At 38.3% G+C, this 26946-nt stretch overlaps 1 protein-coding gene across 1 annotated transcript in view; it reads left to right on the forward strand.

Moving 5' to 3' along the window:
- CLVS1 (clavesin 1) overlaps positions 1 to 26946 on the forward strand; it is a 218653-nt gene that overhangs the window by 167694 nt on the left and 24013 nt on the right. The window contains exons 4-5 of the mRNA XM_010360364.2: positions 14169 to 14279; positions 18103 to 18338. Coding sequence (XP_010358666.1) covers positions 14169 to 14279; positions 18103 to 18338 — 347 coding nt within the window. The remainder of the gene's footprint in view (positions 1 to 14168; positions 14280 to 18102; positions 18339 to 26946) is intronic.

Consider the following 26946-nt stretch of genomic DNA (forward strand, 5'->3'; position numbering starts at 1 on the left):
CTTCTTTTGTATATCAAGGTACAGAACATTCCATCATCGCAAGGATGGCCCACGTTACCCTTTTATAGCCACACTCACTTCCCTCAACCCCACCTACTCAGCCCCTGGCAATCACTAATCTGTTCTGTTTCTATAATTTCATCATTTCAATAATGATTTCAGCATTTCAATAACATCATATAAATGGAATCACAGAGTATGTAATTTTGGGGGGATTTCCCTTTTCACTCAGCAAAATTCTCCAGAGATTCACCCAGGTTGTTGTAGATATCAACAGTTTGTTTTTTTTCATTGCTGAGCAGTGTTCCATGGTCTGGCTGTACCAGTTTGCTTAACCATTCTTTTACTGAAGGACATGTGAGTTGTTTCCACTTTTTATTACAAATAGAGCTGCTGTGAACATCTTTGTAACAGTTTTTGTGTGAATATAAGTTTTTATTTCTCTGAAATAAATGCTCAGGAGTACAATTGCTGGGTCATATGGTCATTGTATGTTCTGTTTTCTAGAAAACTGCCATATTATCTTCCAGAGTGGCTATACCATATTATACTTCCAGCATTGTATGAGCAATCCAGGTTGTCCACATCCTCACCAGCATTTGGAGGTGTCACTTTTTTTTTTTTTTGAGATGGAGTCTTGCTCTGTCACCCAGGCTGGAGTGCAGTGGCGCGATCTCAGCTCACTGCTACCTCCACCTCCCGGATTCAAGTGATTCTCCTGCCTCAGCCTCCCAAGTAGCTGGGATTGCAGGCATGCGCCACCACGCCTGGCTAGTTTTTGTATTTTTAGTATAGACAGGGTTTAACCATGTTGGCCAGGCTGGTCTCGAACTCCTGACCTCGTGATCTGCCCACCTTGGCCTCCCGAAGTGCTGGGATTATAAGGCATGAGCCACTGTACCTGGCCAGAGGTGTCACTATTTTTTTAAGCCGTTCTGATGGATTTGTAGTGTGATAGCTCATTGTGGTTTTAATTTGCCTTTCACTTGGTTAATGATGTGAAATATCTTCTCATGTACTTATTTGACATCTTATATTTTCTTTGGTAAAATTTTCTGGCATGTTTTTACTCGTATTCTCATTGGATTTCTTGTTTCAATACTGTTATATTTGAGAGCTTATTATGTATTCTAGATACTTGTCCTTTGTTGGAATGTAATTTGCAAATATTTTATCTCAGTCTACAGTTTTTGCTTTCATCTAATTCACATGAGCTTTCACAGAACAAGTTTTTAATTTTTGCAGTAACCAACTTATTGTCTTTTTACTTGTTTTATGTATCACGCTTTTGGAGACAAGTCTAAGAACCTCTTGCCAGTCCTAGATCTTGAAGATCATTTCCTATGTTTCTTTCTTTCTAAAAGTTTTATGATTGTATTGCATTTAAATTCACGAGTTAATTTTTGAATCAATTTTGTATGAGGTATGAAGGTTAAGTCAGGTGTTTTTTTGTTTTGTTTTTTGTTTTCTCTATGGATGTTCTATTGCTCCAGCACCATTTGTTGAAAAGCTATCTTTATGCCACTGGAATGCTTTTATACCTTATATATAAGGTATATATGTAAGGTATAAAATATAATGTTATATAATGCTTTTATACCTTAGCATAAAAACCGCTTCAGCATTTGTGTAGTTCGATTCCTGGGTTCTCTATTCTGTTCCCTTAATCTATATATCTTTTCCTCCACCAATACCAGCCAGTCTTGGTTACTATAACTACATGATGAACCTTGAAATTTGGTAGAATAATTCCTTCCACTTTATTCTTTTTCAAAATTATTTTAACTATTCCAGGGCCTATGCTTTTCCATAAAAATTTTAAAATAATTCTATCAATATCTGCAAAAATAAAATTCTTACTTGGATTTTGATGGATGTTGCATTAAACCTGTTTACCAATTTGAGGGGAATTAATATAAATATCATCTTAAAATCTGCAAATGTATGTCTTCCATTTAGGTAGATCTTTTTTAACTTCTTTCATCAGAAATGTGCAATTTTCAGCATACAAATTACAAATATGTTTTGTTAGATTTACACTTAAGTATTTAATATTTTGAGCAATTATATATAGTTATGTATTTTTAATTTTGGTGTCTTCATATTTATTGTTGGTATAGAGAAATATAATTTTTTATGTTTGTCTTAAATCCTACAAAACTGATAAACTTATTAATTAGCTATAGGAAAGGTTCTTTTATAGATTCCTTGGGATTTTTAAATGTAGACAGTCATGTTATCTGCAAATCGAGACAGCTATATTTTTGCCTTTTTAATCTGTAAGCATTTTAGTTTCTTTTCTTAATGCTGTAGCTGGAGTTTCCAGCATGTGTTGAATAAGAGTGATGAGATCAGATACGAGCTTGTCTTGTTCCTGTTCTTAGGGGAAAAACGTTCAGTTTTCCAGCATAAAGTATAGCATTAGATATAGGTTTTTGCCAGATGTTTTAAAACACGTTTAGAAAGTTTCTCTCTATTTTTCTGAGCATTTTTAACATGAATCAGTGTTGAATTTTGTCAAAACCTTTTTATGTATCAGTAGATATGATCATGTGATTTTTCTTCTTCGGCTTTGTAATATGATGAGTTACTATTGTGAAAGTACCAGGGATTTGTTTTAATCAGATACAGCAAGACAGGCAGACATGGAGTAACTGCTATAAGTTTGTTACACTCACAGATCCCTAGAAACAGGGAGCATTCCATACTACAGAATGGAGTCACACGGGAAAGCCCCGAGGTTAGTCAGGAGGCAGCGGAGTGAGTAGAGAACTTGGGCAAGAGGCTTTATTGTGATTTTCATGGGAAAGAATGGGTAAGGCTGGGAATGAAGTCTCAGCAAGTTTAGGATTGATTGGCTAGTCTGAATCGTTTTAGTGGACTCTTGGGTGTTGGTGTTGTTGTTAATTGTCTAGTAACTGACCCTGGGGTGATTAGGGTAAGGGAATAGTGGCCCAGAGCATAGGAGCCCAAAGGAGGTGGTTAGAAGTATAGGTGCTAGATTGGTCAGTTTGCATAGGAAAGGGGAGCTCCCAGGTTAGTCATTTGTTCTCTCTAGGAATCAACTAGTTGGAGCAGTTCCTCCTTGGTCTAGAAGACCTTAGATGTCAAAGCATCAAGTATAGAAACTAGAAAACATGATTAACGCAATTACATTGATTTCTATAATATAAGCTAGCCTTGCATCTCTGGAATAAACTCAATTTGATCATAGTGTATAATTCTTTTTATATATTGCTGAATTCCATATGCTAATATTTCGTTAAGAATTTTTGCATCTGTATTCATGAGTGACATTGATCTGCAATTTTATTGTTTCATTCTGTTTTCACCTTGTTTGGGTACATAAGGATTGATGTAGTTTGGATGTTTGTCCACTCCAAATTGTTGGAGGCAGAGCCTAGTGGGTTATGGGGGTGGATCCTTCATGAACTGCTTGGTCTTCATGGTAATGACTTCTCACTCTAGTTCCTGGGAAGTCTGATTCTTATAAAGAGCCTGGGACCTCCCTCCCCACTCTCTCTCACTTCCTGCCATGTGATCTCTACACACCTGCTCCTCTTTACCTTTAGCCATGAGTGGAAGCTCCCTGAAGCCCTCACCAGAAGCAGATGCTGACACTATGTTTCTTATGTAGCTTGCAGAACCATCAGCCAAATAAATCTCCTTTTTTTATAATTTGCTTAATCTCACATATTTCTAGCAAAACAGACTGAGACAAAGGTATACTAGCTTCATAAATCAACTGGAAAGTGTTACCTTCACTTCTATTTTCTGACAGAGACTGTGTAAAATTAGTGTTAATTCTTCCGTAAAAGTTCGGTAGAATCTCCTAGTAAAATCATTTGAGCCTGAATATTTATTCTTGGTAGCTTTATAAATCACACAGTTAATATTCTTAACAGTTATAGGGCTATTAAATTACCTGTTTCATATTGGGGAAGTAGTCTGTATTTTATGAGAAATTGATCTGTTTCCTCTAAGTTGTTAAATATATGCATGTAGAGTTCTTTATAATATTCCCTGCTTATCCTTTGGGTGTCTGCAGGGTCCATAGTAGTATGCCCTATTTCATTCCCAATGTTGGTAATTTGTGACATCTTTTTTTGTTCCCTTGTCAAACTTGCTAATGGTTTGTTAATTTTATTGATCTTTTCAATGAATCAGCTCTTTGTTTCATTGATTTTATTATTTTTCTATTTTTAATTTTATCAGTTTCTGCTCTTACCTTTATTATTTTCTTTTTATGCTTACTTTGGCTTTATTTTGCTCCTCTCTTTCTAAGTTCTTGGGGTAGGGGATTAGATTATTGATTCAATACTTTTCTGTTTAAGTAAATAAAGAAATATATATTTAATGCTACAAATTTCCCTGTCAACACTGCCTTAGCTGTGCGCCACAAATTTTGATATGTCCTATGTCTTGGTCTGTTTTCTGTTGTTATAACAATATACCTGAAATTGGGTAATTTATAAAGAAAAGAAATGTATTTCTTACCATTAGGGAAGTGGAGAAGTCCACAAAATTGAGAGGTTATATCTATTGAGGGCCTTCTTGCTGGTAGGGACTATGTAATATCCCAGAGTGGCATAGGGCAGTTCATGTTGAGTGGGCTGAGCATAGTAGTTTAAATCTCTCTTCCTCTTCTTAGAAAGCCACCGATCCTGCTTCCTTGATCCATTGATCTACAAATGGATTTATTCATTCATGAGAACTGAGCCCTCATGACCCAATCACTTCTCAGTACTGTCCCCACCTCTCAGTACTGCCACATTAAGGAGTAAGTTTCAACATGAGTTTCAAGGAAGAAAAAATATTCAAACCATATTGTGTTTTCATTTTCCTTCAGTTCCATGTATTTTAAAATTTCTTTCGAAGGATTTTTTTTTTTTTTTTGCACATCTGTGGGTTATTTAGAACTGTGTTGTATAGTTTCCAAATGATCAAAGATTTTCCTCTTATCTATTATTGATTTCTAGTTTGATTCCATTATAAACAGAATAATCTGTATTATTTCACTGGTTTTAAATTTGTTGAGATTTGTTTTATGATTTAGGTATGGTTTATTTTGGTGCATGTTCTATGTGTACTTGAAAAACAAAGTATATTCTTCTGTTTTGGGGTTAAGTATTTTAGAAATATCAATAGACTTCTGCTGATTAATGATGTTGAGTTCTTCTATACCTTTGCTGATTTTCTGTCTAAAAGATTATCAGTTGTTGAGAAAGTGATATTCAAATCCCCAATAGTAATTATGGATTTGTCTATTTCTTTTTCCAGTTCTACTAGCTTTTGCTTTGCATGTGTTGCAGTCTATATATTTATATTTGGAGTCAGTTTCTTATATACAGCATATATAGCAGATAATGTTTTTTAATTTACTGTGCTAGTATCTGTCTTTTAATTGGCATATTTAGATCATTTATATTTAAATTAATTCTTTTTATGTTAGGGCATAAGTATGCCATTCTAATTTTTTTTTTTTTCTGTTTGTTCTTTCTGTTCTGCATTTCTCTATTTTATTTTTCCTGCCTTCTTCTGGGTTACTTGTACTTCTTTTTCAAATTCTGTTTTTATTTATCTATAGTATTGTTAAATATATCTTTTCATGTAGTTTTTTTAGTGATCATTGTAAGTATTATGTTATGCATTCATAACTTATAGTCTTTTATGCTGTCATTTCAACAGTTCAAGTGAAGTACAAAAACCTTCTCATCCCTTTTTCCTCCCTAATTTATAATATAATTGTCTGAAATATTTCGTCCCCTACATACATCTTTGAACCATATCAGAGTATCATAATTTTTACTTCAACTATCAAAGACAATTTAGAAAACTCAAGAGGAAAAGAAAAGCCCATACTGCTTACTTATAGTTTTCTTACCGTGTTCTTCCTTCCTGATGATTCGAGAATTCTCTTACCATTTTTCCTTTCTGTTTGAGGAAAGGTTATTTTATGGTTTCCTTCATGTTTAGGAGAACTTCACGGAGCTATGATTTCATTAAATAAGTCTACTGGCAACAAATGTGCTTAGTTTTCCTTAACCTGAGAACTTCGTGATTTCTCTCGATTCTTGAAGAGCATTTTTAGTAGGTATAGAATTCTGGGTTGACAGTTCCTTGTTTTCAGTACCTGAAAAATATTTTGCGACTTCCTTCTGACCTCCATGGTGTCTAATGAGAAATCTGTTGTCATTCCATTTGTTTTCCTCAAGAGTCAAGATGTTGTTGTTTGTTGTTGTTGTTGTGCTTTCTGTATTCTGTATTGATACTTCAGAAATATAATTATGATATGACTTGGCATCAATTTATTTGAGTTCATATTGTTTGGTGTTGACCCAGCTTGTCGAATCTGTAGGTTTATGTCCCTTTCTAAATTATGGAAGTTTTCAGCCGTTATTTTCTTAAGTACTTTTCCAGCCTCGATCTGTCTCCTTCCTTTTAAGGACTCCAATGACACGAATTTTAGTTTTTTTGTTATAGACCCCCAAAAGGAAGGTTTCTTCATTTAGTCTATTTTCTCTCTGTAGTTCACGTTAAGTAATTCCCATTTTTTCTGTCTTCCAGTTCACTGATTGTTTCTTCTGTCACTTCTTTTCTGATGTTCGGCCCATCTGCTAAGCTTTTTATTGGACTTTTTGGTTATTTTTCAGTTTGACATTTCCAAATAAGCCAGGCACAGTGGCTCATGCCTGTAATCCCAAGACTTTGGGAGGCCGAGGCAAAAGGATCACTTGAGGCCAGGAGTCTGAGACCAGCCTGGGCAACATAGTGAGACCCTCTCTCAAGAAAAAAAAAAAATCAGATGCTTCTTTTTTCTATTTCACATTTATTTGCTATAAATTTATATTTCTTTTCTAAAACTACTTTTTCATCTGCATCATACATGTCCATAATTGCTATTGAAACATTGTTCATGATGGCTAAATTAAAATCTTTGTCAGATAATGCTAACACCTCTGTCATCTGGTGTTGTCCTCTATTGACTGTCATTTTTTATTTGAGATATTTCTGGTTGTTAGTATAAAGAATGATTTTTTGAAATCTGGACATTTCTGTATTATGTCCTGAAACTCTGGATCTAATGTAAACCTTTGTTTTAGCTGGCTTTTTTTGATACCACTCTAGCAGTGAAAGTGGGGTGTGCTGCCTCATCATTAACATGTTCTTCACTCAGCCTCTGTTGACACCCAAGAAGGGAGGGCCTCCTCATTGCTGCTGGGCAGGGGTGGGAGTTCTGGCTCCCCACATGATCTCTACTGACAGTGTGGTGGTAGTGGCTTCATTAACACTGGACAACGATTAAAGTCTTGACTGTCTATTAGTCCCCTTCCAACACCATCAGTGGAGAAAAGGAAGGGATTCTCATTACTGACAGGTGGGGGAGGAAGTCCAGTTTACCCACATGGTCTCCACTGACACTGCCAGAGTGAAATAGGGTCTCATTATTGACTAGGAAGAATAAAAATTCTGGCTCTCCACTCGATCTTCTATAACACTGTTCTGGCAGGGATGTTATGCATCTTGTTATAGCCTTGCTAAGGTGAAGATCAAGCTGCCCACTCAGACTTTGCTAGCATGGTTAGGAAGGGACCACAGTTTTTTCCTGTGACGTTTGACTGGCATAGAGCAGCTATTATATAAATATTGTCTATTTTGCTAGACTGCCTGTTACCTAGTCATTTCATTAAAGAGCAGCCTTTTTTAGTTGCTTTTTATTTATTTATTTGTTGTCTGCACCAGTTGGTTTTTCCAGGTGCTGCCTTCTTCTGTCCCGAGTCTTTGACATGTAGAGCTAAAAAAAAGGAAACCTGGGGAACTCTCTATCATGTCCTTCCTTGGTCTCAGAGTCCCTAGCTGATTTGACTTCTTCTCTCCACCTTTGAAGTCTTCCTATGGTTATCTTATATACACTATCCTTATATACACTATCCATACTTCATCAAAGATGAAGTATGACTACTTCATCTTTGCACAAGGAGGAATTCAATTATCATATTTTATGAGAAAATCTTGAACTACACTTGGGACCTTCAGTTACCACTGTACACGCAGAACTCCATTGTTACAGCAGAAGAGTGCCTGTGAGATCCCTCAAAGGGACACCTTTTTGCTAGACCATGGCATCATGCTCTCATCTCAGAGGCTCTATAGGGAGAGTGATGTATTTTAAATTTAAAAACATAAAACATTAGAAGAAGAGAATGAAGCAGCCTTAAATGGAGTCTACAAATTGAGTAAAGTTCAGCTGCACCACCTAACTGAGGGTAAACTTACCACAACTCTTCCTTTGCTGTGGCATTTGAGACTATGAATTAAATGGAACTTTGAATCAAATAATACGTTTTTTATTATACTTTAAGTTCTAGGGTACGTGTGCACAACGCGCAGGTTTGTTACATATGTATACATGTGCCATGTTGGTGTGCTGCTCCCGTTAACTCGTCATTTACATTAGGTATATCTCCTAATGATATCCTTCCCCCCACCCCCCACCCCACAACAGGCCCTGGTGTGTGATGTTCCCCACCCTGTGTCCAAGTGTTCTCATTGTTCAATTCCCACCTATGAGTGAGAACATGCAGCATTTGGTTTTCTGTCCATGAGATAGTTTGCTCAGAATGATGATTTCCAGCTTCATCTATGTCCCTACAAAGGACATGAACTCATCCTTTTTTATGGTTGCATAGTATTCCATGGTGTATAAGTGCCACATTTTCTTAATCCAGTCTATCATTGATGGACATTTCGGTTGGTTCCAAGTCTTCGCTATTGTGAATAGTGCTGCAATAAACATACATGTGCATGTGTCTTTATAGCAGCATGATTTATAATCTTTTGGGTATATGCCCAGTAATGGGATGGCTGGGTCAAATGGTATGTCTAGTTCTAGATCCTTGAGGAATGGCCACACTGTCTTCCACAATGGTTGAACTAGTTTACAGTCCCACCAACAGTGTAAAAGCATTCCTGTTTCTCCACATCCTCTCTAGCACCTGTTGTTTCCCAACTTTTTAATGATCGCCCATTCTAACTGGTGTGAGATGGTATCTCGTTGTGATTTTGATTTCCTTTTCTCTGATGGCCAGTGATGATGTGCATTTTTTCATGTGTCTGTTGGTTGCATAAATGTCTTCTTTTGAGAAGTGTCTGTTCATATCCTTCGCCCACTTTTTGATGGGGCTGTTTGATTTTTTTTTTTCTCGTAAATTTGTTTGAGTTATTTGTAGATTCTGGATATTAGCCTTTTGTCAGACAGGTAGGCTGTAAAAATTTTCTCCCATTTGGTAGGTTGCCTGTTCACTCTGATGGTAGTTTCTTTTGCTGTGCAGAAGCTCTTTAGTTTAATTAGATCCCATTTGTCAGTTTTGGCTTTTGTTGCTGTTGCTTTTGGTGTTTTAGTCATGAAGTCATTGCCCCTGACTATGTCCTGAATGGTATTGCCTAGGTTTTCTTCTACAGTTTTTATGGTTTAGGTCAAACATTTAAGTCTTTCATCCATCTTGAATTAATTTTTGTATAAGGTGTAAGGAAGGGATCCAATTTCAGCTTTCTACATCTGACTAACCACTTTTCCCAGCATCATTTATTAAATAGGGAATCCTTTCCCCATTTTTTGTTTTTGACATGTTTGTCAAAGATCAGATGGCTGTAGATGTGTGGTATTATTTCTGAGGGCTCTATTCTGTTCCATTGATCTATATCTCTGTTTTGGTACCAGTACCATGCTGTTTTGGTTACAGTAGCTTTGTAGTATAGTTTGAAGTCAGGTAGTGTGATGCCTCTAGCTTTGTTCTTTTGGCTTAGGATTGTCTTGGCAATGTGGTCTCTTTTTTGGTTCCATATGAACTTTAAAGCAGTTTTTTCCAATTCTGTGAAGAAAGTCATTGGTAACTTGATGGGGATGGCATTGAATCTGTAAATTACCTTGGGCAGTACAGCCATTTTCATGATATTGATTCTTCGTATCCATGAGTATGGAATGTTCTTCCATTTGTTTGTGTCCTCTTTTATTTCATTGAGCAATGGTTTGTAGTTCTTCTTGACTAGGTCCTTCACATCCCTTGCAAGTTGGATTCCTAGGTATTTTATTCTCTTTTAAGCAATTGTGAATGGAAGTTCACTCATTATTTGGCTCTCTGTTTGTCTGTTATTGGTGTATAGGAATGCTTGTGATTTTTGCACATTGATTTTGTATCCTGAGACTTTGCTGAAGTTGCTTATCAGCTTAAGGAGTATTTGGACTGAGACTATGGAGTTTTCCCAATATAGAATCATGTCATCTGCAAACAGAGATAATTTGACTTCCTCTCTTCCTATTTGAATACTTTTTTTCTTTCTCTTGCCTAATTGCCATGGCCAGAACTTCCAACTTTTGCTTTAAAAAAGCAAAAAAAATTACGCTTATCTAAGGTTTACAGGCTTCATTTTCTGAGAGGTTGCAATTTTACATAAAATGAATTTACCATGAAATAATATCACCATAAAATGAAAGCTACTGACTTCAGCAGTGTAGGATGTGAGTAGAGCACAGGTTAGAGAAGGCAAGAAAGGGGATAAAAATCACAGAGTCCCCTGGTCGCTAAAGTACACTTTGGAGAATATGCCCACTGTTTGTCATGTAGTAGATGCTCACAAATATGTGCTGAATGGAAGAGGTGCAAGGCATGAATTAACTGTTAAGGCAAGAATTGAATACACTGAATGTATCATTATATAATTGCTGTTTTGTTTTCCCCACTGCTCTGAAGACTCTATATTTTTATTTTTCAGTGTGTTAAGTGAGACATACTGTAGGCCATCAAAAAATAGTTATTACTTTCAATTAAAAAATGATCACATTTAAAAAGGATAGAAAAAAAGAAAGTGAAGGGATGGCAGAGTTTGGGTAATTATTACTGCTATTTGCCAATACGTTTGGTCCTCTTCTTACTGGAAACATGGTAGATTTTACTTTCTGATCCCCTGGAAGCCAGGCATGAGTTTGACCTTTAAAATATGGCAGATGAAACATGTCACTTTTGGAGCCAGCTTTAAGAGCTAAGGTATGATTCTTCCATGTGGTTTTCCTGGACTATGTCAAGCAGCACTGCTCCATATGGAGGAGGCTGCATCTCTCGCTGCAGGCAAATCAAGAAGGGCAGGACATTTAGTGTGAGCAGGAAATTAATCAGGAAAGACAAAAATCAAGCAAGACATTTAATGTGAACAAAGAATCAATCTTTACTGCTTTAAATGATTTAAAAAAAGTGGGGGTTATTTGTTACTATAACATTACATAACCCATCCTGAATAATAGAAAATAGTAAGAGTGTGTCTTTGGCAGTGGGATTATAGGGGCCTTTTCTTTTCTTTTTTCTTATCTTCTTGTATCTTCTAATTTTTCAAATAATGTTTTTATCTGATTTTACTTTTGTAGAATGTGTATAATTTATAATAAGGAAACAAAATTAACTTAAACTGGGAGGCAGACACAATTTTATGATTCGAATTGTTTAAAATTTGAAATGACATTATATTTTTATTGACAAATGTATAAAAGTACAGGATTAATGCTATTTTCTTGAACTTAGAGTATGTTGGTGTATGCTCTTTCGTCTCCAAGAACACTGAAAGACAAAGTGTTACACTGTCATTGAACCAAGGCCTATGATCTTGAGATACAGCTGTTCTAGCCCCCTAAGAAATGCTCTTCCAGGAGAGTGGTAGGCCTCTTGGGGTTCTGGGAGACTTTTGTGTGACTGACAACTTCCCTTTTGTGTGCAGTTGACTGATGTAATCAGGCAAAGGCAACCAATAATGATGAGTTGACCATGAGAAGGGTGTTTGCTGATTTTGCCTTTTCTCACCTTCCGCTCTGCACAACACACACACACACACACACACACACACACACACACACACACAAGCATGGTTGGGCTCATTCAAGAAGACCCAGAACATCTGTACATTGCCTTTATCAGACAGGAGGGCCTTTCATGTGAATTGTATGGGAGGTACCTGAGTAAAAGTGATTCTGTTTCTACTCTGGTGCAAACTCAGAACGTCAAGACACAGGGTTCACATGTGTTTGTCTGCACATATTCACTGGATGACTTGAGTGAGATGAATAAAAGCCCATGCCTTCAATCTGGCAGAATCCTCAACCAGGGATAATGTAGAGAGTAATTACAGAGTCTCAGCACTATAATTTTCTTTCAACCTCCCCTGTCACAATCAGAAGATAGTTTTTGATGTCTTTGATGATTGAGGCTTCATAAACTAAAACTTAGAGTGTCTAGATATTTTTAAAAGGTTAATATTTTGCAACTTTGCCTACTCTCAATATTATTTAGAGTTTCCTTCCACTTTATTAACCTAGAACTATATAACACAATGGACCATCAATAGAAATAAACCTCTTATTGGTCCCACTAGAAAAGATAGTAAAGCCCTGGTTTTATAAATAAGTGCTTTACTCTTATTCTTCTTCTATGACCCCTAAGAACCACATTTAGTAAATGAAATAATGAATTCTACTTCTGAATAAGAAGTTAAAAGGAGCCAAAAGATGTGATGATAGTGAATAGCACTTATTATAAAGGAAACACTTTTGGGAATAGTCTCTTTTTTTAAGGAATCATAAAACTTTCAGATCCTCAACTATACCTAGAGGAAAAAAGACAACCTTATAAAGAATCTTTACATTTCTCAAATTAGTTTTGGAATAGCAAGTTAGTATAAATGATGTCTCTAGCCTTATACTTGTTAAGTTTTTGAAAATAAAAGAAACAAAACAAAATATATATATATATTCTGAAAGCAAAGACCTTTTACTGTTATTGTCCAGTTTAGCCTTCAAAATATTTAATTCCTTTCTACTCTAAAATGTCTAGGTAGAGGGAAAAATTATTTTTAAAGTTTTTCAAATGTCAAACCTTAAGTGCAGTTCCATGCACTCACATTGGAAACTAGGTCTTGGCATGGAAGATGCCTAGGGATCCTATAGACTCAAAGGGTTCTGAAAAAAATTTAATAACCTTTTTTCCTTGTTACTAAAAAAGACCCAGGTGAGGCATCTTATACACCCTCAGGGAACAGCTAGCTGCTGAACCATTTGCTCCACCAGCCAGACTCCCTTGGCTTTCATCTCATCTTGCTATCATTTTACAAAGATGTTTGTCTCAATGAAATTGATAGCAAACTTGACAATTCATACAGCATTTAGAGGTTCCATCTTTTTTAATTCTATTAACTGAGATGAACTCAGTCTACTGAAGTCATTCATTGGGAGATCACAGGACCTGGTCTTATAAGACTAGCTCAGACTTTCTGGCCATGGTCCCTTGTTCCATAGATCTAATTAGCACTGAGAGCAGCTTCCTAGCATCTAAAACATAAGCTGATCTGGGTTCTAATTCCCTGATCTGGATTCTAAATTTGGAATCATTTTTCTTAAATGCTCTTCCTTCCTATTATTTACGAAATGGGTTGATCTACAGAAAAGGGTGTTCATATTCCCTCAACTAGGAGAATCAACTAGCCCATTAATCAGCAAGTATCTTTTCCCTGGGACTCACTATGTGCCCCAGGGTGGACTGGAGCTAGTACTGCAATCTGTGAAAAAGTTGTTATAACCTTGTTAGAATTTGGTTGATTCCACAGAGCTCCATCTCCTAAGAGCCTTTGAAATCCTTTTGCAACTACTTCCTGCACAGCCAGCACTCACTCACCCAGAAAGTACAGTTACTGTCATGATTAAGCTGGTGGAAAGGGTGGGAGCGGGAGAGTGGAAATGAGGGTAAAGAGAGAGATCTTGTGCAGAGAGCCTGGCAGACTTGGTTACCTAATGCAATGAAGAATTCAGATTCCCCCACTCTCCAGGCTGCACGAGCTTCTGTGCCACATAGACAGTCATGTAATTGTGATTTGAAAAAGACAGGCCTGGAACCCATGCACAATTTTACAGTTATGCGTGGAGTCAAAGGGAGAGAAGGGAGGCAAGGGGAATAAAGACATCCTTAACAACTAGTGTGTTAAGTGAATGTGTTTTCTTCCTCTCCTTATCCTGAAGCTAGAGCTTCTACCAGGCAGGAAAAACAGGTTGTTCTTTGGGGCATTGGTCCTGCTGGTGCAGTCTAACAAAGGGTGCTTACTAATTGATGTGCATTTCTCTCTTTCTGCCCCAGGACAGCTTTCCTGCCCGCTTTGGAGGAGTCCACTTTGTCAACCAGCCCTGGTACATTCATGCCCTCTACACACTCATCAAGCCATTTCTTAAAGACAAGACCAGGAAACGGGTAATGAAAACAAATACATGATGTAAATTTTAAACGGGGAATGCCTGGGACAATTATGGTGCTTCTGTTTTCTCTCTCCCCTCCTCCCTCCTTCCCCCAGATTTTTTTTCTCTCTCTATCTTTCACTGTGGTTTTTCTACAGCCCCTAAACATTTGAGCCTCAGCTGCAGTTTGCAAATGGTCTGGGTTTAATTAATAATTCAGTAGAACTGGGTTATTTTCGGAGTCCCAGTGACAAACCAAAAGAAACTTTGAAGGCATGCAAATATCGGATGCCCATTTTACTGTAAATTCTTATGGGAGATAAGAATTATGGATCCACAGCTTTCCTGTTCATAAAATATTTTAGTAGCTAGCATTTTGTTCTGCAAACGTATTAGTGTTATGAAGAATGATTACAATTTTTCTTCCCTTCCATGGCTTTGGGTGATAACTGCTAACTCCATCACCTGTAAAGTTGGAAAAGCATTCTTCTTTGGAAATAACAATGCTCTTATGAGGAAGGCTTTTACAGTCTTAATTATATCAGTTGATAACACTTGGGAAGCCAGTTTTTTCCATCAATCAGAGTTGGGCTTTTTCATGGCATTTTGATGAGCAGAGTAATTGAACATTCCTTAACCACTCTGAATCTCAATTTTCTCATTTATAAATTGGGGAAATTAACACCCACATCACAGAGTTGTTGGGGAAATCTAATGGGACAGCTTATGAAAACATGTATCGTGATGCAGTTGGTACCTCATGAGACTTGGTGACTTTTATTTATCTTTATGATTTAGCTCTCTTTTCTTTTTTCCCCAATGTTATTGGGTATAATTGACAACTAAAAATTGGATACATTTAAGGTGTTCAATGTGATGTTTTTATATACCTATGCATTGTGAAATGATTACCACAATCAAGCTATTAACACATCTATCACCTCCTATAGTTATGATTTGTGTGGATGTGTGTATGTGTGTGTGTGGTGAGAACACTTAAGATCTACTCTCTCAGCCAATTTCAAATAAACAATACAATATTATTACTATTACAGTTTCCCTACTGTATATTAGGTCTCCAGAATCTATTCTCATCCTGTATAACTGAAACTTTGTCCTCTTTGTCCAATACCTCTCCATTTCTTCCTACTCTCAGCTCCTGGCAACCACCCTTCTGCTCTATACTTCTATGATTTCAACTCATTTAGATTCCACATGTAAGTGTGATCATGCAGTATTTGTTTTTCTATGTCTGGCTTATTTTTGTTAACATAATGTGCTTTAGGTTCATCCACGTTGTTGAAAATGACAGGATTTCATTCTTCTTTAAGGCTGCATAGTATTCCACTGGGTATATATCCATTCATCTGTTAATGGACATTTAGGTTGTACCCATATCTTGGCTATTATGAATAATGCTACAGTCTTATCTTTGAGACTTTCTGATTTCAGCTACCTCCTGGGTCAGGAACACCATTCCTCATGGGAACCTGACTAGGGTAATCCTACAGCACCTTCTGACACCCAAGGTACCTGACACTGGGGAAGAGCTCTGAGTATTTAGGAGTGACTGATAAGTGAGGGATTCCCCACCATCTCCCACACTCTGCTGGGTTTCTAACTCCTGGACCTCAGATGCTTCCAGGTCTTAGAGAGCATTGCAGTGGGGTAGGGCAGGGGTAATTTCCCTGTTCTTAAACAAGTTTGAAACTAGGAATTAGAACTTACTGGAATAAGGAGGCAGAAAAGTTTTAAAACCCATCTGGGGCTCAGGACAGTGGTAAGAACAGAGAAGTGTTCTAGGACTGTTCTCAACATGGCTTCAGGCTTTCCAGCAACTTATTCTTCTATTCAGGTTGGAACCAGAGAGAATTCCTCCCATGGTGGACACTTGCTGCCATGCCATAGGAGGGCATTTTTGGAGCTTTGGGCACAGGATAGATTCTAACAGGTAGAGGGTCCAGCCACCTACTTCTGCGTTCCTCCATTCCACAAGACCCCAAGAAGGGAGGGTCACTTTTAATAGCACTCTTTGTCTTCCAAAAACTGGACATGTTGGGTGGAAGGGTGCAAATGTTTTCTCTAAACACCAGGGCTGATACTTTGCTCCAGCACGTTTCATATACAGCACCCTCTGAAAAGTTTTATAAAAGCCAGAAAAGTGACTTTCTTTGAAAGAAATAATTCTTATTAAAATTTGGTCATACTCAATGCAATATCAGAAATTTTGATGTTTTGATATGCTTTCTGAAGTGCTCCAGTAGTCTTCTGAAGAATTAGCACTTCTTGTCCCCTTCATCTTTAAATGATGTCATTACATCATAAGTTAAAATCAATACAATAGAACAAGGTAGCAAGTGTTTATTATTGAGGTCCTCTATTTAAGTATTTTAACAATCACTCACACACACACACACACACACACACACACACACACACACATATATATATATATATTTTTTTTTTTTTTTTTTTTTCCCAAGACAGAGTCTTGTTCTGTTGCCCAGGCTGGAGTGCAGTGGTGTGATCTCAGCTCACTGCAACCTCCACCACCTGGGTTCAAGCGATTCTCCTTCCCCAGCCTCCCGACTAGCTGGGATTACAGGCGTGTGCCACCATGCCCAGCTAAATTTGTATTTTTTGTAGAGACGGGGTTTCACCATGTTGGCCAGGCTGGTCTCGAACTCTTGACCTCGGGTGATCTGCCCGCCTCAGCGTCTCAAAGTGCTGGGATTACAGACATGAGCCACTGCGCCTGACCCACGTTTATATTTCATCATGGTTATACTGTATGTGTATGTGCATGCATGTGTATGTACTTGATGATCCTGTACTTGGGTGTACCTTATGTGTTACACATAATGCCTTCATGCCTGCCACATGAAGAAGTGTGGGGACTGACATCAGTACATAGATGCACTTTAAGTCACCTTTCAGAGTCAACTCCTAAATTGCAGTCAATGCTAATTATCTATTCATGGCTCATTCACTTTGTGGATTTATCTGGAAATAATTGTAATTTGGAGGTGTGGATTCTCTCCTGGTTGACCAATTTTTATCACTATCTGTTGTATGTTCAGAAGATGCAAACTTGTTTGGACTTTAGTCCCCAATCCAGACAAAAATGGAAATTGCTGCAAAAATATCTCACAATAAATTCTCAGGCTGTGGTTTTTGATTCCATTAAATAAGAATCAATTTTCTTCTACCTTGTGCCCACATCACCCTAGGAGCTAAGAAGCATTTTAAAGGAGTAAGAAAATACCAACTTTTTCTCTAGATACTTTCCCCCGTGGGAAAAATAAAAATAAAATAAACAGAAGTCAGCAGTCAGCAGATACTGAAGAATTAATTGGAAGGTGGTTGGAAAGAAGCAGAATAGGCAACTATAACCAGGATGAGTTAGGAAGAAGCTGCAACTTTGTCTAGGCCGGGGAACGGGGGAAGGATCTGGAGGACTGGGTGAGAGCACACAGATGGGAGAACACAGCAGTCTGGAGATCCAGCAATAGCTGGGGTTTCAGGTGGTCTGCACCATCACTCCTTTTACCAACAGGGATAATTAGGAGTTGACTATATGTATAAATTTGGCCCACGGCCAAGTAACACTCAATCTGTTCATAAACTTCATTTTTAATGACTATTAATTCAGCCTCTTTTCTAAGCAATACATTAACATTTTATGAAGACTAAGCTGCAGTCACAAAATCAATGCCTCTTTAAGCACCATGATCACCAGCAGTGCATCCAATTTGTCATTGCTAAATTGTGTATTAGATGAAATCCTTGGTTGTATATTTTGGATTTTGTATTGCTAATTACTTTTGTTTTCTTTACAGATTTTCCTGCATGGAAACAATTTAAACAGCCTTCACCAGCTAATACATCCTGAATTTTTGCCCTCTGAGTTTGGAGGAACTCTTCCTCCTTATGACATGGGAACTTGGGCCCGGACGTTACTCGGTCCTGACTACAGCGATGAAAATGACTATACTCACACATCCTATAATGCAATGCACGTGAAGCATACATCCTCAAATCTGGAGAGAGAATGCTCACCCAAGCTGATGAAAAGGTAAGGCCTGGGTTATCAGAGTCCCCCGAGTCAGAGGTCAAGGGAATTTTTCATTTGGACCTACTGTGAATTATTAATTAAAGACCTTTATGGGCACGGAACTTGAATAAAACAAATTGCAATGCATTCTCAGCTGATTTCACTAAAACTGAAAACAAATGGGGCTTGGATGGTTCAGAAATATAGTTGTCCCAATTGTATCAAAGGAATAGTTAAAGGCTAGGACCTCATTCATGCCACAATTATAGCCCTGGTCTTTAGGGAATTTGTTAATACACACAGAATAAAATGTTGCACCTTTGAGATACACTAGATGGAAAAACAAACTGCTAGAAAGTGTTCCTATCATTCATTTATTTGGAACCATTTATTGAGCATTTACTTGGCTGCAGCACCAATTAGGGACCGGGGGCACAAATGAAAATAAGATGTCAAAAGAACAGAGAAGTATGCCTCAGGGAATCTTCCAAGTAAGACTTTTGCAGCGTTTTTGTAAAGCAGGTGACATTCAGTCTGAGCTCTGGAGAGCAGCAACCCAGGCTTGGGAAATGGCATATAGCAATCCAGCAGAGGGGACAGACTGAGGCATATAGGCATTAGAATGATGGAATAATCTGGTGCGGTATAAAGCAGTGCAAGTGTGGGAGATGGGACTGGACATGAAATAAAGCTCCAAAAACAGTTGGATCCAGGTGGTGAAGACCGTTGCATACTATAGTCAATGGAGTGCCATGAAAGAGAGATTAAAAAAAAAAAATGATAAGTGAGTATTTTCTCATTATAAAAATTAAAACCTGATTTTTTAAAAGAATTTATTTTATTTTTCCATAAGTTATTGGGGTACAGGTGGTATTTAGTTACATGGGTGAGTTCTTTAGTGGTGATTTGTGAGATCCTCGTGCACCCATCACCCGAGCAGTATACACTGCACCATATATGTTGTCTTTTATCCCTCACCCTCCTCCTACTTTTCCCCTCAGTCCCCAAAGTCCATTGCATTATTCTTATACCTTTGCATCCTCATAGCTTAGCTCACTTATCGGTGAGAACATACGATGTAAAACCTGACTTTTAAGACTAAAATCCCCTTCAGCCACTATTTTCAATCTCAGTCTCAATTCCATTCCCTCCCAAATGGTAACCACTGTAGAGGTGGGCCCTTATAATTCTGCTTTCCGTACATCACATGCATCTATACACACCCATAAAAAACATCTAACGTGTAATTTCTAGGGCTGCTATAATAAAGTACTACAGACTGGGTGGTTTAAACAACAGAAATTTATTTTCTTACAGTTCTGGAGGTTGAAAGGGCAAGATCAAGGTGTTGGCAAGGCTGGTTTCTCCTGAGGCCTCTCTCCTTGGCTTGCACATGGCTGCCTTCTCCATGTGTCCTTACATGGTTTTCCTTCTGTGTGTGTCTGCCTCTGTCCTAACCTCCTTTCCTTAGAAGGACACCAGTCATATTGAATTATGGCCAACCCATAGAACCTCATTTTGCCTTAATTGCTTCTTTAAAAGTCCTATGTCCAAATACAATCATATTCTGAGGTACTTCAACATATGAAATTGGAGATGAGGGAGACTTCAGCCCATAGCATATTCTTATGTAACATTTTTCCATGTCAGTATATTTAGACATATGAAGAGACTTGAAAATATTTGTGGAAAAATAAAATTAAAAGATAAAAATTCAAAATATAAACTTATATGGCTCAAGGACATCAGTTCATGTATGCGTGTATATATATTAAGTATATATACAAACACCTTATTTTTCAGCCTAAGTTCCATCAAGTTCAAGACACTTTTGTGAGTAACAATACCAACCATTTAGTTTATCCCTAAATAACTGGGGGTCCTAGGAACTTAGCCATGTCAAAGTGGTCTTTTTCACATTAGATGAACAAAAATGGATGCCCTTGAAATGTTATTAAGATTAGAAAACAAAAAGAAGTCAGAAGGAGCCAAGTCAGGACTGAAATGTAGTTGCCTAATATTTTCCTATTGAAATTCTCATAAACTTGCCCATGTTTGATGAGAGAAATGAGCAGGAACATTGTCATGGTGCAGAAGACCTCTCTGGGAAAGATTTCCAAGGAATTTTTCAGCTAAAGCTTTGGCTAACTTTCTCAAAATACTCTCATGATAAACAGATATTGTTGTTCTTTGGCCCTTCAGAAAGTCAACAAGCAAAATGCTTGGACCAACCCAAAAAACTGTTGCCAAGACCTTTGCCCTTGACTGGCCCCCTTTTACTTTGACGAGGGCACTGCCACCTCTTGGTAACCATTGCTTTGCTTTTGCTTTGTCTTCAGGATTGCACTGGTAAAACCGTGTTTCATCTCCTATTACAATTCTTCAAAGAAATGCTTCAGAATCTTGATCCCACATGTTTACAATTTCCATTGAAAGCTCTGCTCTTGTCTGTTCCTGATTTGAGCACAATGGTTTTGGCACTCAAGTGGAAAGTTTGTTCAGCTTTAATTTTGCAATCAGAATTGTGTAAGCTGAACCAGTTGAGTTGTCTGTGGTGTTGGCTACTGTTTGTGCTGTTAGTAGTTGGTCCTTTTCATTTAGGGCATGAACAAGATAAAGTTTTTCCTGGCAAATTAATGTAAAATTGACATGAATTGATATCTGCAACTGAGGGCTTCACCATCAACTTCGTCTTGTCTCTTCTTAAAATGAGTTATTGCAAACTGCTCATTTCTTTGGAATATTGTCCCCATTAGCTTTTTGTAAAGCATCAGTGATTTCACAATGTTTTTACCCAACCTTCACCATACATTTGATGTTTGTTCTTGCTTTAATTTTAGCAGAACTCATGTTTCTCTGATAGAGGTGCTTGTCAAACCCGATGTCTGTGATGTCCTATCTTCTTAGTGCTTCAAACTAGATTTTGTTCAAGCATGTTGTAACAAATTAGTACAAGTTTATTTTCATACAAAAATTTTTTGAACTCCATGAATAGTTTTTTTATAGTATGCATTTTCCATGAACTTTGTGAAGACCCTTCATAGGTCATGTGTTTAATCTATTTTAGAACATGGATATACCACAGTTTAGCCATCTCCTCATTGCTTTGCATTTGGGTTTTTGTGGTTTTTCCTCTTCTAAATAAGGTTTAATAAATGTCTTTGGTATACCTCCTTCATTTTCCTAGGAAGGTTCCTCTGAGTAGATTCAGAACCCTGTAGTTGGTGGGTATGTGCCTTTAGTGTTTTAGTTCACGTTGTTTAAAGGCCCTCCAAATGACTCCAACTGATACTTCCAGTTGTGTATGAGAACCTTCTTCCCATACCCTGGAAAAATACTTGATATGATCAGACTTTAATTTTAATGATAATCCTGTGATGGGAAATACTATGTCATTTTGTTTTCATCTTTATTTCTTCAACATACATAGTTTAGCAGAGAAATGACATAAGATCTGGGTTTTATAAGTATCATGGGATTAGCAAGGAAATGGTTTGTGCATCAGAGACTAAAAGCCACTAGAAGGCTGATGTAGAGACTTAGTTGGGAAGATGAGAGCAAGAACTAATGCCAAATCAGAGGAAAGCTGGCTCTATTCTTTAGGTGTTTGGCTGTGGAAAAGGAGGAGTAACATTCATGAGGGTTGGGCTCAACTTCTTCCAAAGTCCTGTTAATGTGGATATTTTGACCTCTTCCCGTGAATCTTGAATGTCCTAGAATGGCATCCAGAATGGTGAATCCTTTCCAGGAAGTTTTCAGTTTACTTTGTCCAGATCCATCAGACAAATCACTATCTATGGCAGCTATAGTCTGATGAAATGTATTTATTTATTTATTTTTTGAGGCTAGAGTCTTGCTCTATCACCCAGGCTGGAGCGCAATGGCATGATCTCAGCTCAGTGCAACCTCTGCCTCCCACGTTCAAAGAATTCTCATGCCTCAGCCTCCCGAACTGAAATGTAGTTCTTAAGTAGTAAGATGTGAAAGTCAAAATTACTCCTTGATCCATGGACTGCAGAATGGATGTTGTGTTGAGCATGGAAACCACCTTCATCTCCTTGTACATTTCCACCAGAGCTCTTGGGTAACCAGGAGCACTGTCAATAAGTGGTAATATTTTGAAAGGGATCTTTTTTTCTGAGCAGTAGGTCTCATCAGTAGACTTAAAATACTCTCTAAACCATGCTATAAACAGATATACTGTCATTCAAGCTTCATTGTTCTATTTATAATGCACAGGCAGAGTAGATTTAACATAATTCTTAAGGGCCCTAGGACGCTTAGAGTGGTAAATGAGCATTGGCTTCAACCTAAAGTCACCAGCTGCATTAGTCCCTAACAAGAGAATCAGTCCAGACTTTGAGGCTTTGAATCCAGGCTTTGACTCTCCATTCTAGCTATGAAAGTCCTAGATGGAAGAAGTCTAGTCTTCCAATAGAAGGTTGTTTTGTCATTGAAAATCTGTTGTTTAGTGTAGCCACCTTCATCAATGATCTTTCCTAGATCTTCTGGATAGCTTGCTTCAGCTTCTATATCATCACTTGCTGCTTTACTTTGCACTTTTATGTTGTGGGGACAATTTCTTTCCTTAAGCCTCATGAACCAACCTCTGCTAGCTTCCAATTTTTCTTCTATGGCTTCCTCACCTCTCTCAACCTTCATGAAATTGAAGAGAGTTAGGATCTTGCTCTGAATTAGGCTTTGGCTTAAGGAAATGTTGTGGCTGGTTTGGTCATCTATTCAGACCACTAAAACTTTCTCCATATCAGCAATAAGGTTTTAGCATTTGTGTGTTCACTGAAGTAGCACTTTTAATGCACCTTTGCATTCACAACTTGGTTAACTGTTTCATGCAGGAGGCCTAGCTTTCAGACTTTCTGAGCTTTCAGTGTGCCTTCCTCCCCAAGCTTAATCATGTCTAGCTTTTGGTTTAAAATGAGACATGCAACTCTTCCCTTCACTTAAACACTTAGAAGCCATTGTAAGGTTATTAATTAACCTAGTTGCAATACTGTTTTGTCTCAAGGAATAGAGAGGCCCAAGGAGAAGGAGAGAGATGAGAGAACATTTGATCTGTGAAGCAGTCAGAACACACACACCATTTACCAATTAAGTGTATTGTCTTATATGAGCATGTTTCATGGTACCCCCCAAACAATTACAATAGTAACATCACAGACTTTTTTTTTTATTTATCACAGATCACTATAGCAGATATAATAATAATAAAAAAGTTTGGGCTGGGTGCAGTGGCTCAAGCCTGTGATCTTACCACTTTGGGAGACCGAGGCAGGTGAATTGTCTGAGCTCACGAGTTCAAAATCATCCTGGGCAACATAGTGAAACCCCGTCTCTACTAAAAAAAAAAAATTAGCCAGGTGTTGTGGTGGGTGCCTATAGTCCTAGCTACTCAGGAGGCTGAAGTAGGAGAATTGCTTGAACCCGGGAGGTGGAGGTTGTAGCGATGAGTCAAGATCGCGCCACTGACTGCACCCCAGCCTAGGCAACAAAGCGAGACTCCGTCTCCAGAAAAAAAAAAAAAAAAAAAAAAAAGAAAAAAATGTTTGAAACATTGTGAGAATTACCAAAATGTAATACAGAGACACAAAGTGAGTGCATGCTGTTGGAAAAATGGTGCCAATAGACTTGCTGAATGCAGCGTTACCACAAGCCTTCACAGTGTACAAAGTACAATATCTGCAAAAGGCAATAAAGTGAAGCACAGTAAAACAAAGTATGTCTATATGAGAATGAATTAATGTTGAATGAATAGTATTATCTCCAAAACCCATCCTTGGTACACTTGTCTAATTGCTTCAAAACTGATTAGTTGGCTCTCAGATAGAAAGAGCCAATTCCTCCCCGCTGCCCCTTTCTTTAACAAGGCTCTCATGGATCCTACTTATAGAATCTTACATCCTGGTAGGAAAGAGAAAATGTGCCCCAAATAACTATATTGTAGAATGTGAGACACACTGCAAAGGAGGAGCAAGAGGCTGCTACAGTGTTCCGAGGAAGCATCACTAATTTTGTCCAGGAAAACTCTCAGAGAAGCCTCCATGTGGAAGGTCTGGCTGACCCAGGGTTTGGAGGAGTATTGCATTTCAGTACATATGGAGCCAAAATTCAAGACTAGCTAGCAGGAGAAGCTAGCAAGTGTGCACACATTTCATTTTCCCCACCATGTCCACAAGGATGTCCTGCCCACTGCTGCTGCCCTTTGTGATGACTTCTTGAATGCTTGCCTGGATATTTCAGGCAGTGGCAGGATGGGCAGAGACTGGACAGGAGGGATCAACCCTGCTGTTGGCGTATATCTTCTGTCAAGCACCTCACTGATGAGGAACAGAGCAGCCAGTATTCGTTGTGTCTTTTTGATGCCTCAGAACCCACACGGATGTGGGCAAATTGGGAACAGAATTGGAAGAGACCTTACAGGTCATCTCTTCCAGTCTCTCACCTGATAGAGAGATCTGTTCTCCAGCACAGATTGTCAGCTGGCCTCAGTTTGCACCATCCGGAGACAGGCAGGCAGCTTTCTGGGCAGCGTGTTCCCTGTGGTGTTGTGTTGTTAGAAAACACCTCCTTATTCTGAGTGAGATGACATAGGTCTGCCCTCTGAACAGCACTGTAATCTCTAGTAGGTTCACATCATCTATTTTCGTCACCCCGTTACCTGCCCCCCGTAGTTCCCAACATGCTTCATGTTCATTTGGAGTCAAGTGGGCTTTGTGCACTGCCCTTGGGACCAAATCACTTTTTGTAATGTGGCTTTTGGGCATAGATGGCCACTGTGTTCCAAAGCACTCTCGACCCATGCTTTCTGGTATCCATGTAGGGTAAAAGCCAAGACTCCCAGAACTCTCAGTGAATGAGTGGTTCTAATGAGCTCTTGTTTTTTTTCTTTGGATAATTGTAGCTCAACCCTTAAGTAGAAAAAAACAAAATAATGATTGGTTTAGCTGAAAATTCCTCTAAATGAATTATTTCAATATTGTTCTGCTATTTAATACAATAATGCCATGGTGGGCTTTTGAGGTGTGTGGCATTCTCTGCTCTGGTACTAAATGACCCTGAGTTTTATATTTTTAACTTTTTGTTCTTGTTTTTTCTTTTTGGTGGTGTTGTTTGAGACAGAGTCTCGCTCTGTTGCCAGGCTGGAGTGCAGTGGTAAGATCTCGGCTCACTGCAACTTCTGACTCCCAGGTTCAACTGATTCTCCTGCCTCAGTCTCCCAAGTAGCTGGGACTACAGGTGTGCACTACCAAGCCCTGCTAATTTTTTTGTATTTTTAGTAGAGACAGGGTTTCACCATGTTGGCCAGGATGGTCTTGATCTCTTGACCGTCGTGATCCACCCTCCACAGCCTCCCAAAGTGCTGGGATTACAGGCGGGAGCCACCATGCCTGACCGTATTCCTGTTTCTTATTTTATTTTTCAGAAGTCCACTTCTTTGCTCCCACATCACCAGCTGTTTTCTGTTCCTCGGAGTATATGTGTGAAGCACCACATTTTCTCCTAATTTACTCCTTGAATATGTTTTAGGCTTGGATAATAGGTAACCCAACATTAAAACTGTCCAACAAAGAATAGTAAATAAGCTTTGTATTAGTTATGATTATTTTCACTGCAAGAAAGAAGAAAACCCAAATGAACTGCTTTAAACAATGAGGAAAATGCATTATTTCACAAGAGACATTTTTAAGGCAGGTGGCTGCAGGAGTGTTATTCTAGGGGCTCAGTAGTGGCCACAAGAACCAGGTTCTCTCTACTGTGTCCAGCACAACTGGAGACTTCTCAGGCAGCGGCTGATTTCTGACTCTCACAGGTCAACCAGTCACAGGAGATCACAATGCCTAAATGAAAGGAGCTTTTGTTGGAGAAAAAGGAAGAAAGAATGGCTTAGAGTTGGAAACCAACAATCCTGCTACACACAGGTTTATCCGGGGGTGCAGGCCAGAAATTTCTGCCAGGAAATTTCTGCATGATTTTTTAGTCAGCATGTAGAGTTTGTGACCTTTAATTGTTAGGCCATATTAAGCAATTACTTTCTGGTTCTCGCCTTTATTGCTGATAAAGTAATTAAAATGGCTATAGATATTATTATTATTGTTTTATTATTTTTTTGGAGACAGATTTTTGCCCTTGTTGCCCAGGCTGGAGTGCAGTGGCACGATCTCGGCTCACTGCAACCTCCACCTCCCGGGTTCAGATGATTCTGCTGCCTCAGCCTCCTGAGTAGCTGGGATTACAGGTGCCTGCCACCACGCCCAGCTAATTTTTTGTATTTTTAGTAGAGATGGGATTTCACCATGTTGGCCAAGCTGATCTCGAACTCCTGATCTCAGGTGATCTACCCGCCTTGGCCTCCTAAAGTGCTGGGATTACAGGTGTGAGCCACTGTGCCTGGCCTATAGATATTATTTAAAAGGCACGTGTGCACACACAGAAACACTATCTTGATGTAACTACTGGTGAAGGATGAGCCACTTTAGGAGAGGTCTTCAAATACATGTATCTGTATCTATACACACAGATATACGTGTGTGTATATACATATGTAATTTTTAAAAGATTACTGGTGATACACCTCATGTAAATTTTGTCCTGTGATTTTGATTGAGGGTAA

Source organism: Rhinopithecus roxellana, chromosome 9 (genome assembly GCF_007565055.1).
Source record: "Rhinopithecus roxellana isolate Shanxi Qingling chromosome 9, ASM756505v1, whole genome shotgun sequence".
Classification (NCBI taxonomy): domain Eukaryota; kingdom Metazoa; phylum Chordata; class Mammalia; order Primates; family Cercopithecidae; genus Rhinopithecus; species Rhinopithecus roxellana.